This window comes from Lissotriton vulgaris, chromosome 4_1 (genome assembly GCF_964263255.1).
Source record: "Lissotriton vulgaris chromosome 4_1, aLisVul1.2, whole genome shotgun sequence".
Taxonomy (NCBI): domain Eukaryota; kingdom Metazoa; phylum Chordata; class Amphibia; order Caudata; family Salamandridae; genus Lissotriton; species Lissotriton vulgaris.
This window is the reverse complement of record NC_141691.1, coordinates 168,652,471-168,667,715: the sequence shown is the minus strand read 5'-3', so window position 1 is coordinate 168,667,715 and position 15,245 is coordinate 168,652,471. Positions and strand designations below refer to the sequence as shown.

At 43.3% G+C, this 15,245-nt stretch overlaps 1 protein-coding gene across 1 annotated transcript in view; it reads left to right on the top strand.

Moving 5' to 3' along the window:
* Positions 1 to 15,245, top strand: part of COL4A5 (collagen type IV alpha 5 chain) — a 448,329-nt gene that overhangs the window by 358,038 nt on the left and 75,046 nt on the right. Inside the window, exon 42 of the mRNA XM_086918465.1 lies at positions 14,566 to 14,699. Within this exon, the coding sequence (XP_086774591.1) occupies positions 14,566 to 14,699 (134 nt within the window). The remainder of the gene's footprint in view (positions 1 to 14,565; positions 14,700 to 15,245) is intronic.

Below are 15,245 nucleotides of genomic sequence, written 5' to 3'. Positions count from 1 at the left end.
TGCTGCATTCATCTCTTATGATTATGCTAATCCCTGTCGTGTTTGATTATGAGGGACATTCTTTGTAGTTCAACAACTAAAGGGGGTGAAGCAGGCGGCTATCTACCATGCACCTAAATACTTCTCATGCTTAAGTTAGTTGCTATCAATAAATGATAATCAATGAATTCATCACTACCCCAGGGTAGTGATTCAAATTGATCCCACCTATCTTTTGTCGAATATCTACTCCAGATCTTTCTAAGAGACTCGACAGGTACTGAAAGGGTTATTTATATTCTCTTGGGCATGCGATACTTCAGAGATTGCATGATGATGTATGCTCGAATATCGGTTCCATAAAACCTGCCCATTCTAAAAACGCACATTTTAGACATTTCATGTTTAAAAAGATTTTTGAGTCGGGCAATCAGTAATACCGTTGCCTTTTATCTGCGTAAATAACATAAAGGCATAGACTGACTCGTTAACTCCCTTTCGAGGTCGCCCCGGTCTCTGCCTCCGACGTGCCGCACGTGGCCGAGGGGACCGGAGCGGGCGCGCGGGGCGGGGCGCACGTCCATCTTGTATTTGTGTTGACAGATCACTCAGAAGTGTAATGCCTGCTTCCGATGTGACACGCTGAGGAGAGCGGCCTGGTGCAGCGTGACTTGTCACACTGTTCCAGGCCACTGCCTGCTCCCTCGTCTTATAAGTCCCTGGTTGCCTGGGCAACCTGCTGTTGTGTTGCCTTGGTAACCGAGGCTCTTGGAAATCACAAGAGGGATTGCACGTTTTGAAAAGGGCATCTCGGTTTCACACCAGCAGAGCCCCTCTCCTCGTGGAACACACCCCTCTTCATGGGGTACACCCTGTTCACTCCTTCCTATGGTCGGTGTGTTCCATGATGTCTTTACACTAATCTGGCAGCCCTTCCTGGTCGTCTCTCGTGGCTCGAGCATCCTTTGCTTCTGTGGCTTTGTCGCAGGTTGTTACTTTCCATTTCCCAATGTCATTCCTCTGTTTATCTGCCCTCTCTCCACAGCACCTGTGCGCCCCAGCTTTCCCCCTTAGCTCCCTCTCCCCTCCAACTGTCTCCTCGCCTCTCTCTCATTCATAGTCTTTGTTTCTCACATGCACACATACGCCTCACCCCTCTCTGGCACCACTCTCTCCTCGTCTTGCGAACCCTCTCTCTGTCTCCTCAGTCTCCTCCGAACACCCTAGCTTGCCCCATAGAGTCTAGGTAATAGAATTTCCACAGTTTACTGTGACATCATACAGGGCTTGCACAATAGTTGCCCATAGATGTGGCGCAACGGCCAGAGCTGCCGACTTTAAAACTGGGGAACTAGGTTTGAGTCTCAACATCGTGTGATTCTGGGCAAACCACTTAATCTCCCCGTTCACACCAAAAACAAAAAATGAATGTTTCTTGTGTAATGTAACTGGTGCTAGAGCGCCCCAATACCTTCGGGCCGAGTTCATGTTATATAAAACTGCCCAAAAAAAAAAAAATGTGACCAGAAACTTGGCACACTCTTTGGGTACTCAATACCCCTCAGGTAGTCCTTAACCTGTTATTGCTGAGTGGCATGCTGCTGCATGGACCTCACTGTGCCAGTTGTTTAGTAAAACTAATAAGGTGAACCTGGCAAACAGTGGATTTACAAAGTCTTAGCATTTGGATGCTGAAATCAAAATGATGCTTGAGTGACTCTACGCTGATTTAGACAAAGGTCGAAACCAGAAGGTCTGTCTGTATTCCACAGGGGTGCACAATATCAAAACCCTTGCCTAGTACGGTAATCTGTGAGATTCCATGTAACAAAGTACGTTTCAACAGATATGAACACAGATTAATAGCAACCCACTATTGAAGGCCTGTTGGCTTCAACACATACTTTCCAGAATAAATATATCAGGACATTGTCCTATCTTTCTAAAATAAACAGATAAGACCTATAGGATCTGATATAAGTTTTCTCAATCAACCAGTCAACGCGAGACCCTTTATCACTGGCTTGCGGGGCCTGACTGTTCATAGTGGGCACCTGGCATTTCCCCAGGAGGCTGGAAGGGTGGAGGCCAGTTTTGCAGCGGTTGAGGCCAGTTTTGTTACTGGGGGCGGTTTTGCCGCTGTGAGGCAATAAAAGAACACCAGTAGCGAAAGAAGCTGCGCGTCACACTTGCACGCCAACCATCCCTGGGGCGGGCCCGACAAAATTGCTCGAGCTGCTTTGGGTTCCCAGTCCGACCCTGCTGGCTTGTCACGAAAATGTCATGCATACAGTCATAAAAGTACAAATCAATACAAAATGGCATGTGAGAAACCATTATACCTTTACAAGGATTATCACAGTGCAAATATTCTACTTCCAGGGTTTCTTCCTACAGATTTCAGCATTGTTAATAATAATTAAAGCGCCCTGTTTTCCGTTATTAGTGATTTTTACAAATAAATACAGACAGAAAACCATTTATTTTCTTGTTTCTATTTATTTTTAAATGCGGATGAAAACGGAAATTGGGTGTTTTTTAAGTGATTCTAAATACACTTTGCCATCACAGCCAGGCCAATAACTGTGTGGATTGATAGGTAAGAGGGTTAAAAAAGGAAATAATTTTATTAAAGAGGCTTTAACAGTAGTAGATAAGCACAAAGCTGGTAATAAAATGTGCATATTTTCATATAAGTGCATTCATTTATCTTCTGGGGGTGTTCATATCACTGAAATCTGGCAGGCATTCAAGCACAACTGCATATTTATTGGTTAAATAAATGTGGAAATATACCAGTTTCAGCTTTATTTTTTTCACAAAACCCATAATAAATATGGCTAAATACAGATAAAGTTGACAAAAAATAAATATGGATAAATACAGATCGAAATGTTTACAAAAATAGAATACCATAAACCCGGGAGTCCTAATAAAAATCCAACCTTGATGGTCTATTGCCTTCCACATACGCTTTTCACAATAAATAGGGCAGGCCTTATGAGTTTTGTTATAAAATGTTATAAGAAACGGATCAGCCTTGAGGATTTGTTTGTCTTTGTATCCAGCACAGGCCTTACTTTATTGGCCATAAACTTTCCCAGAAGGAAAAAAGTGCAATTCAAACACTCTTTTTCATTGTCAGCACACATCTTCTGTCCAATCAAAACTCATAGTGAAATATCAACTTGTGGGAGGAGCCCCATACCCTGTCTCAGAACTGATTCTTAAAAGCTCTTTTTATGGTGATCACTTAAGATATGGAGATTGCTGCGCGCTCACCCCAGACCTGAAAAGGGGCAATGAACTTTGGCACACACTTCTGGCCCTTTTGAAGTTTTATTTAACGTTACCACTTCAATGATGTCCATTTGCGCCTTCAACTTCATTATGATTGCATTGTTCATAGTCAGCGCTAAATTAATTTACTACCGAGGTACAATATTGACCTCCTCTTAGGATGTTTCACCATTGTTTCTGCCTGTTAGTCCTCTCAGTGTCAACAAGCATGTTTTATGTGACTCTTCTGTAGTATTAGATTTACAGACTGTATTTAAATTGCACGCACAGTTTTACACAAAAGCAGTAGATGTATGTGACAAAAAATTGACTATGCCTGATATTAAACTAACACCTCTATTTCTTTTTGCGAGACCTGTCAGCCCTCTTGTAAGATCAGTGCCTGGAATCCTAAAGGGTTATTGTGCACTGAAGGAATACAAGTATTTGCAGAAGCACTAGTTGAACCATCTTTAATTTTTCACTGAAGTGGCTGGTCTGATCCAATTCCCACATTTGAAAAGGCAGCAATTTCTGCAGACTGATATTGACTCTTTTCAGAATAAGCCTATAGTATTTCATGACTGTTGATCGCCATTACTGTTTGCTACCTCATATTTTCATTGGTATAGTTACATCATGCACATTTTGTGTTGGGAAGCACATTTCCCTTGTTTGTACAAGATGATATTGGGGGCTGCTATCTGTTTTGGAGCGATCTGAGACGTTCTACTAATTGAAATGGCCCAGATTTCCCCAAATATACAAAATCAGATCACACCATGTTAAAAAAGAGGGGTAAAATAGCCCTGCAATAGGGGCCCAATGCCTACACCATACAAAATATTAGTTCTTCTATTATGCCTTATTTTAAATTAATAAAAGAATATGAACAAATCTTTATTACTCTATTGTTTCCACATAAAAAATGCTTACCTGCTCTCTCATTCCAAGGAATTACCTCTGTGCTTAGCTCTTCAGTCCATGTCTTCCCTTCTCTTCAGAATATTCATTGAAATTCAGGAGCCTTCTGTTAGTAACTACAGCTCTATCGTAAAGGACAGTTATGTAAAGTGACTTCATGAATAAATCATGCAATCCAGCATTATTCTGTTTCACCTGGAAGCCGTCACTTTAGAGATGCTTTCCAGTAAATGGGCTATTTTTGCGTAATTGCAAGATTGGTGCTTTTCTTCATTTACTGTCGGTGATTGAAGAGTCTTGTGCTTTCCAAGAATCATGCATTTTTTCTCTTCGACTTAATGATCCAGTTATAGTTTCAGCACTGAATAGATGTTCAGTATTTTTAGGCTTTCATACAACCTAATGTCGAATTGCGTCAAACTTCCAGGACCTCTGGCTTGTGATCCCCCCGAGTGTGCTTATCCGCACTCCATATATTTATTTGTGTTATGCCATCCTACATTACAGATCCATTAATGATTTCCCTTCAAGTGTCCTCCTAAAAAAAAGTTTACTTCTAATCAACTTTAAAGGCTGTCATTAATGAACTGTATCGTGAGACACTCTGACAATCTGGGGCCATATTACAGAAAGTGCTCCCAGGGTGCAAGGAGCATGTGTGCCCACGTTTTACGCTTGAGGTACTTAGGTATTATAGAAGAGGTTGCTAACACTTGTTTCTATGGCACAGATCGTGCCAGCATGAAACATGGAGGCATTCACTCCTTTGCATGTGTGTGTGGGTGGTTTGCGCGTATTAGAAATGTGGCGCTTGATGTCGTCTGTGGCGGCGATGAGGGCAGTCTCGGTGCTGTGATTGCGTCTGAATCCGGACTGGGATGGGTCTAGGATGGTGTTGTCCTCGCGGTGGCGGGTCAACTGCATGTTGGCGATTTTCTCAATGACCTTCGCCGGGAAAGGGAGCAGGGAGATGGGCCGGAAGTTTTTGTGGTTTTTGGGGTCCGCTTTGGGCTTCTTGAGGAGGGCGTTGATTTCGGCGTGCTTCCAGCTTTCCGGAAATGTTGCTGTGTCGAAGGAGATGTTGATGATCTTCCGCAATTAGGGTGCGATGGTTGAGTCCCCTTTTTTGAAAACGTGGTGTGGGCAGGGGTCTGTTGGAGATCCTGAGTGGATGGAGTTCATGACCTTGCTTGTCTCTTCGTCGTTGACGTGGAACCAGGAGGTCAGCTCGTTGGTGCAGGTGGTGCTCGGGGTGTGGTTTGTTCTGGTCCGGGCGGATGAGGAGTTGAAGCTGTCATGAATGTCGGTGATCTTGCGATGGAAGAAGGTGGCCAGCGAGTCGCACAGATCTTGTGAGGGTGGGATGTCGTTGGTGTTGGTGCTGGGGTTTGAGAGTTCCTTCACTATGTTGAACAGTTCTTTGCTGTAGTGTGCGTTGTTGTCCAGTCTGGCTTTAAAGGATGATCTCTTGACTGTTCTGATGAGTTGGTGATGTCTGCGAATGGCGTCCTTGTGGGCTGCGTGGTTGGCTGGTGAGTGGTCATGAAGCCATTTCTTCTCTAGCTTCCGGCATGTCCGTTTGGAGATCTGGAGTTCTTCGGTGAACCAGGTGCCTTTCTTGCTGGGGTGGTTGACGGAGGGTTTCTTGATCGGGGCGAGGGTGTTGGCGCAGTCGTCGATCCACTGTCTGAAGTTTTGGGCGGCAGCGTCTGTGTTAGTGGGGTCGGTAGGTGGGTTCTGGGTGAGGTTGGAGGTCAGCTGGTCTTCAGTAACTTTGCTCCAGCAGCGGCCAGGCAGCTGTTAGGTGCGGTGGTGCGTGGCTGGTTTCTTGAATGTGAAGTGGATGCATCGGTGGTCAGTCCAGTGGAGTTTGGTGGTGTGGTTGAAGGTGACGTGGGTGCTTGTGGAGAAGAGGGGGTTGAGCGTGTGGCCGGCGGCGTGGGCGGGTTCGGTGACGAGTTGTCGGAGGCCGAGGTTGGCAAGGTTGTCGATCAGGGTGGTGGAGTTGGCGTCGTTGTTGTTCTCAAGGTGGAAGTTCAGGTCTCCGAGGAGGATGTAGACCGTGGAGGTGAGTGCGTGGGTGCTGGCGAGGTCAGCGACTGAGTCACTGAAGAGGGTCCGTGGGGTCTGTAGATGAGTCTTCCTCTGAGGGTGGTGGCGTCTTTGTCAGTGGGGTCGGTAGGTGGGTTCTGGGTGAGGGTGGAGGTCAGCTGGTCTTCGGTGACTTTGCTCCAGCAGCGGCGAGGCAGCTGTTGGGTGCGGTGGTGCGTGGCTGGTTTCTTGAATGTGAAGTGGATGCATCGGTGGTCAGTCCAGTGGAGTTCGGTGGTGTGGTTGAAGGCGACGTGGGTGAATGTGGAGAAGAGGAGGTCGAGCGTGTGGCCGGCGGCGTGGGTGGGTTCGGTGACGAGTTGTTGGAGGCCGAGGTTGTCGATCAGGGTGGTGGAGTTGGCGTCGTTGTTGTTCTCAAGGTGGAAGTTCAGGTCTCCGAGGAGGATGTAGACCGTGGAGGTGAGTCCCTTGGTCCTGGCGAGGTCAGCGACTGAGTCGCTGAAGAGGGTCCGGGGGGTCTGTAGATGAGTGTTCCTCTGAGGGTGGTGTTGGGGTCGGTGTGGATCCGGAAGTGAAGGTGTTCGGCGGAGTTGAGGGAGTCATCTGCGAGGGTGTGGACCTGGAGGGTGGACTTGTGGACGATGGCTATTCCTCCTCCCATCCCGTTGGCGCGGTCTCTGCGGGAGATCTTGTAGCCGTCCAGGATGGCTATGCCGATGTCAGGAGCCGAGGAGTCGTTCCACCAGCTTTCGGTCAGAAAGGCAACATCAGGGCCGGTGGTGTCAAGCAGGTCCCAGAGCTCGACGGCATGTTTGCGTGCAGAGCGGGTGTTGAGGAGTATGCAGCGGAGGTGGTTGGGTCCGGTCCTTGGGGGTTTGGTGGTTCTGTCGCAGGTGAAGTTGCAGGTTTGGCATGAGAAGGGCCCGTGGGTGCGTTTCAGGGCGGCGTGGAAGCAGCGGTGGTTTCGGCCGGGGTTAAGTGCGTGTGGGGAGTTGGCCTCGTATTGCAGTCCGGCCGTGTGGGGGATGCGGGGTCCAGGGGTTTCCGGTGCTGGGCGCGGTCCAGGCGCGGACGGGCGCAGACGGGCTTGCCTGTGGCGCGCCTGCTGCGTGCATCTGCTGTGCGTCCAGTCAGTGGTCGCCATTAAGGCGTGGGGGGTGGGAGGGTCAGCAGGGAGGCGGGAGCGGGGCGGTGAGCGGGCATGGCCGCAGGGAGCGGCGGTGGGAAAACACAACGGTCAGGGAAGCAAAGAGGGGGTGGAGGGGGGGAGAGCAGCGTCGGGGGCTTAAACGGGGAAACCAGGCAGACACGGACTAATAAGCAATATGCAGGATAGCAAAAGTTAACAAAATACACAAGAACACACCACAGTCCTGGGCACAGGAGGATCCAACCTGTGCTGGGAGCGGCAGCAGCGGGGTGAACGCGCTCAGGTGGCGCTGTTCGGCGGCAGGGGAGCGACTTGGCCCGGAAGCAGGGTCAAAGGCGAACTGTCGATCTGAGCCCATGCCTGTCAGCACCCCATAAATGTTCTCGATTGAGCATGTACTTTAAAATAATTTGAGTGTGCAAAGCAGGACAGTCCCTTGATGAGTTCAGCTAGGAATAATGGTACAGGACTGTTTCTTTTTTGTTGATTTTCGCAGCTGGAGCCTTGATTAAAAGAGATAGGGGCATTCGTATTTGCTGGTAGTGGTGGAATTCTTGAAACTCTGCAAGATGAACCAAAGCAACAGAATTTGCTAAGAATGTTTTCACTAATTAACAACAAGAGCAGGGCGTTTGACGACACCATTGTAGCTGCTACCCTAAACGATGCCGACTGGTGATCAAACAGCATTATTCACATGAAATGCTGAGGAGCTTTTGGAAAATCACAGTCTTTGGTTTCCAGGGGGAATATGGTTGCAAAGCTGAAACTTGAAGGAATCGACTGGAGGGCACTTCCAGAAGTGGAGCCTGTGGCTTAATTTGACCGAACATGGGAAATCTTATCCGGCCCGTGCATGGAAAGGATTGACAGATTGATTGCTCTTTTCTCGATTCTGTGTGTGGTGATGCATAGTCATTCTTAGTTGGTGGAATGATTTATCTGGTTAATTCCGATAGGAACCAGACTCCTCCATGCTAACTGTTTAAGCGACCCCCAGCGGACAAGTGGAGTTCGAGCGATAACAAGTTTGTGATTCCCTTAGATGTTAGGGGCTGTGCGCACGCTACACTGAATGGATCAGTGTATCTCTAACTTTTTTTTTGCTGAGTTTTATATAGCACAAACTTGACCCGAATCAGGTATCAGAGCGCTTTACATACCACCAGTTACGTTACATGAGGACACATTTATTTTTGTTAGGCACGGGGAGATGAAGTAATTTGCCCAGAATCATAGGATGTTCAGCGTCATTGCCGAGACTCACACCCAGTTCCCCAGATTCAAGGTTGACCGCCCTAGCCGTTAGGCCAACTCCTCTCCCCAACCTTCACTGACACGTGTGGGTAACCTGCTGAACCTTATTCGTAATAGGAATTAAGGATTACAATTATTTCCAATGTATTAGGAATTCACAGTAATTGCAGGTCATAAGCTTACCTCATAGTTGATGACTAACACCGGCTATTTTAGTCCGCCAACATTGCAGTTGTGGATTGTAACTGGTAGATGGTTGAACTTATTAAAGATGTATTCATAGTGGCCAAAACCTTGCGCATGTAATTCATCTTTGTGCTGTTTTAAATGCAATGGCGTGGGGGCCATTATGGCGAACATTTTTCTGTAAAGTGTGCATGTCTTCCATCGAATTAGGTCACTTGTTTTAATGCAATTGACTATTGACATCATGAAGTGCAGTGGGCTTCTGAAATGGAAATTGCTTGGCATACCCAAAATCTTTAACTTTTTCTTCCCGAGTGCACAATACCAACAAGGCTCAGAAATGCTATTGCAGAAACTGAAACAGTGCCAGTATGATATGAGGACTATTTCATTTTTACAGGTCGATGGGTAGTTATCACTTCCTCAATGTGCACTTTTTCTTGGTGTAATGGCTTTCTCCTGCATTCTTAGTATGCAGAAAAGGAATGTTTGCTCCTAGAGAGGGGTCTATGCCATGTTATAATAAAGCAAGAGTTATGCTCTGTATATTCTAGATTAAGCAGTCTTTTACATAAGGTTAATTTTACCATAAAGTTTAAAAACAGTGGCCTCGACTGAGCAAGTGAGAAGACTGTGGTTTAATTCTTGGGTTTTTTGGTCTGCTTTTTTCGATTTACAACCCCCTCATAGTTTTTGAAACTTTCAGCTGAGCACCAGATAAAGTTCACATTGTTAGAACAATTTAAAAATGCTGTTATGGATATAAATAATAACCAGTGCATGCTATTGCAGGTTTTTCTGTTTCAGCACATAATCATTTTTTCAAAGTTGGATCAATAAAAGGACTGTCTAAGATTCACACTACTGGCCCACCAGTCACACACACGTCACCGGTGAGCACTTAACTCACATAAATATCTCATGAGCATTTTGAAGTTAGATACACACCAGAACCGGAACAAGATGGATGACTTGAGCAGTGCGAACATTAGAAAAGTATGCAACAGGACCAAGAACCTGAAAAGGTGATAATGGTTAAATAACAAACCTTCAAGCAATTTGCATGGGAGTACATGGCATGAAATTATGAGTTCCTTTCTGGAACTAAAACAAAACATATTTATGTAAATACTGCATAAATATGCAGTTTTTACATGACAGAAGAAGTAAATAAATACAGAAGCATTAGGACCATTCCTGTAAGAAAGCCTCTTTAGCATCAACATTTGAAACCAATGACTGTTAGGCATCGTTTTACTTGCAGGAGTGACGTGTCTTGAACTTCCCTCACACTGTGTTTTCATTGACAGCAGACAACTTTAGCCAGAATGTTCTCTTTTGTACGTGAAAGGCTGACTTGAGACACTTTGGTAAGATCACAACCAAAGTTGTGATAAAATATCTGGATAAACTCTTGACGTCAGCCTGGTTTAGAAAATAACATTGCATTTCATGAATGCTAGTTTTCCTTTACCAGATACATGAAGAAGTGCTACGGTGTATTCTTGAAATGCTTAGAGGGTCATTAATACACATATATGCAAATAGAAAAGCGTAAGATCTGCATGGGTCGCTTTGAGGATTTTTTTGACATCCCGGGTTTGTGGCAATGCCAGTATATATATATATATATATATATATATAGATATATAGATAGATAGATATACATATATAGATATATAGATAGATATATATATAGCAGAAGCCTGTAGTCTCCCATTTTGCTCCATAGCAGATATAAATTGTCTTATGCTCAGTTGATTTTCCTGCTTTTGAAAAATCTGAATAAATTACCTCTTCATTCCAAAATCCATATGCTTCAAACACAATGGTAACTTCTCCCTTGCTCTGTCTGGCACCCAAATAAACCTTCTGTTTTTGCTCTTGTTTCATTATGCAGTTTAATGTTAGGATGGGAAATGTTTACAAAATGTATATGCAATATATATCTCGATGCAACCAATGCTTTACTGTTATTTCCATCGCTTTTGTAATAAAACATACATTTTGTATCAAAAAGTCAAAATAACCTTTATTCGGATATTACATTATCCATTTTGTATCATGCATATAAAGTAATTAAGGTTTCAAAGAGGATATGATATCTGAAAATGGGAGTTTTAGATGTTTATATTGATGTTTGAGAAGTAATATAATTCTTTATAAGGATCCAGGGCACAATTAAAGCACAAGAGCTGTCAAATGATGGTCTGCTATATGGTACCCTGATGTTGTGGTCTGTAGTCAGTAGAAAGACAACCTGATCTTCTGAACAAGATAGTTACATCTTCTACCTTATTTGGTAGTGCATAGCCCAGTTACTAGGTGCTATTGACAATATCAGAATAAATCAAGTGTTCATTTAAAATTGGACTACTTTGAATTCAAACACCACGGGGGCTATATTTATCGCTAAATTGGCTTAGTGAGTTTTTTTTATCGCCAAGCATCGCCGGATATTATCGCAGAGATAACGTGCTATTAGCAACGTTTATCTCTAAAGCGATAAAATAACCGGCGATAGCGGCGAAATGCGTGATTATCGCTGAGAATACAGCGATATTCACGCATTGACGCCAATAGGGTCTTAGCCATAATATCCACCTCCCATTGGATATAATGGCTAAGAACTGGTCTGAGCAGGCGTTAGCTTTTGGAGATATTCGCGCTTAGCGTGAATATTTCCATCGCTACGCCTGCGTTGATAATAGGTGACTGTTTTTAGTCGCTAACAGGTTGGGTACGCCCATTTTGCATGTCATTAGCGAAAAATTTCGCTGACATGCAAAGCGGACCCCAAACCGCTCGCTATCGCCTCAAAGCTGTCGCTAACATCAGTTAGCGATAGCTTGCTAATAGGGCGATATAATTATCACCTCTTAGCGGCCGGAAACGGCTGCTAAAGCGGCGATATCTAATATCCCCAGGCTTGGTAATATGCCCCCACATTTCTTAAATGATGATGCCTTTAGGAAGTTACACACTAGCATATTTTACTGAAAAGCAAAATCAGTGATGCAGAATTGATTTGTGGCTTTTTGTTTTCTTTAACCTGTAGTGAAAGATGGAATAGGTTCGCTCTGTAAAAAAAGGAATTAAAAAAAGAAAACTGAATACCTATTTATCTTGTTTGATATTTGATTAAACAAGACACACAATATTTTCATGGATGCCGCATCTTTGAGTAGTGCAGCAATAATGAATGAGACTCTGATATCTGTACGTGTTCTCTGTACTCCTTGTACTTTCTGGTTTAAGTGGCCGTACTGTTGGTGCTTGTGTGTTCGAGGCATGTGAGCTGTAGATCACATGCTCAGACTTACAGTCTGACAGCTATATTTAAATCGGGCAAATTGTTTCCACCAGCCTTAAAAAACTGACTGGCCGAAGAATATAGACCTGTCTATGTAAATACATCACACCAGCTACCCTATTAAAATACTGTTTTTATACTGAGAAAATCCTGGCGGCTCGAAGAGATAAAAAAGGAGAAATTACACCCACACCCTGGGACTATACTCCAAGAGAGTAAAGCTAATTGTTTGTTTTATTGTTCAACAAAAAAAATATGCTTTGGGTTTTCTAAAACCTAAAAGTTTGAAAAGCGACTGCATGGAATATGGCGGATGCTCAGCAAAGTTTTAGAGCCTCGACAGCAGCCGCTGTGGTGGTGGCACCTATGGATGCATAGCCTGCCAGGCAGGTGGAGATCTCTAAATACAGTGGGCGGTAGCCAGCCTGGGCTTGAAAGCTCCCTGGTGGAAGGCAGATGTCCTGCCAAAGCCTAAATCAGCCCTGAATCTAAGCAACATTTTCTTAGTAGCAATAACTGTTGCAGTTTTGACTATTTTGATTGCTTGATATGCAAATAAGAACATATTTTATCACCTCCTTGTTAATCTTTGCATTTACTATGATAGATATACATAGACTTAAGAGTTATGTGTCTGCCTTAAATCGAAATGCAAACTCATTGAATATGGCAAAGCAAAAACCTTCGCATCACTGATTTGGCTTTATCATATAATAGAATGGTGGTCTTCTGGTGAAGTTGTATTCAGTGTAATGGATATTTACATTTTCATGTATGTTTTTTTTGCATACATGTTGTAAATATGGTTTTCTTTTTTTTACTACTTTGCCATTCTGTGTGTCCTTTAAAAATGTTCTGTGACTAACCAGTGATCTTATTTTGTACTGTTTTGTGGTCCATCTAACATCATTGATTGGGCATTGGTGAACTCTGATACTCGCAGGTCCTCAAGGTTAGAATCTTATCTCAGTCAACTTCACCTATTTCCACTGCATGTGATTCAAAGAAAGTCACCTGTGTGTTTTTAAAAAAATATACACTCTTCACTTATAGAGCATGCTATTTGCACCACAAATCACTGTAAATTCACAGTCACCTATTTAAAAAATTGCTTGTGCACTTGTCACAGTATATTGACTTGTTACATTTGTTTTATATTCTGACTTTGAGCTTCAAGGGATTTCATTTAAATATTATTTTAATCTGTAAACAATCATGAATCTTCTTTAAAAATGCATGGATGCATTCATTTGTAAAGGCGAATAGCATATACTACCATAAAAATAACTGAAATATGCTTATAATTGTGCATACATTTGTGGTGATGTCTACAACAGAGACACCAAAGGTATGTTAAACTGTTTATTCCTGATAGCGCTGAATAATCTTCATACACATGTGATTTTACGGTTGTTTTTTAAATTCCCACTTCACATTTTGTTTGGTTTCACCCCACAAGTCTGATGTGTAATGACGCGTATGCACTCAGTTTAGAATATATATAGTATGGAATATGAGTTGAAATTACATATTCTGTTTGCAGTTCCTATTAACCGTTTAGATAACAACTTCAAGCTTTTTTAACTACTTTATACGTTATTCAACCATTTTCAATGGTGTAAATGGCTTGAGCAGCATTACTAACCACATAAATGTTCCCTGTATGTGAGTCAACATAGTCACTACTAAGATCTCATCAAATGTACAATTCAGGTTCTGTTGAATATTGTAGAATAGTTTTGTAGAAGTAATTTTTGTTTATGGCATCCCAACTTAACATCTTGTGCCTTCACAGATTTTGCTGTTCCAGTAGGTAGTTGCTGGCACTAGAATATACCCAAGCATCAATATTGTCACGCATTTACTTTTCTAGTACAAATCAGGTGTAACTAAAAGGGAATGCACAATCAACACTTCAAATTGTTTAGTATGTAGTATCTTTAAAGCGGTCTGTAGATTGTTAGGCCTAAAATGTACACATTTTGAAAACTAAGACCTATTACTGAATGAACCTATAAAGGAACACGTTTAAGAAAATATTGGCTAGTACTGCTTCTTTAAATGTTGGTGAAATACTGAAGTATCTGAAAAAGTAAATCTAAGGTAACCATAATGCATGGCTTGGATACCTTTGTGCTACTCGCCTTTTTGTATGTTTGAAAATAAAAGAGAAGATCTGTATAGTAAGAGAACAGTAACCTATAGAGCTAGACCACCTAATAGAAATTGAAGCCAATTTTAAGGGAAAAGGTGCATTGTGGGCTTCAAGCAAAAACACATAAAGAATGATCAGTATATTGGAAGATTTAAGAGATATTGGTCAGGTCTTTTGGTCTGCATAACCCAATGCTCTCGACCTTAATAGAACCTACCCCATTGTATTTTGATATGATATCTCATTAACTCTCAACATATTGATATCCAGGTGCTCCCGGTCCTGAAGGCGCTCGTGGTCCTGCTGGCAATGGAGGCTACAAGGGAGAAAAAGGAAACCCAGGCCAGCCAGGGCAAAATGGATTCCCGGGAAGCAAAGGAGAATCAGGACAACCTGGACTGCAGGTATATGAAAAGATGATCAGAGACAATACACATATGTTGTTATATTCCATATAGGTACCCTATATAGGAGCAGGTAACACTGCAACCTTTCACTTATATCCTTCCCTACATTACATACATAACGGTTCATAAGGACTGACCTTTTACCTAGATACAACACTGCATTCAGAACGTGGGTTTTCCCTAGTTCGAAGCTCATACATTATGCATGAGGCTTCTTGGAGGCACAGCAAGACTGACAGCAGGATGAACATTTCCTGTAAAATATCTCAGTATAAAGTTCAGGCCCAACGTCATCCTTTAGTTCAACACAGTGACAGAGCAAGGTTGATCCCCTGGGGAGATCTGTGGGTATATATACATCATGTCTTGCTTAGAAAGACCGAGGAGACAGAGACTTCGCGGTTGACACACTGACCAGAGACGCTGAGGTTCCTGCATGCAGACGTTCCAGCTCGCAATGATCTAACATCCCTCGTGGATGTTAGATCGCGGGGTCCCATATTCTCTCATTCTCAGGCAATGGGGTTGACTAGATCCTAGAGG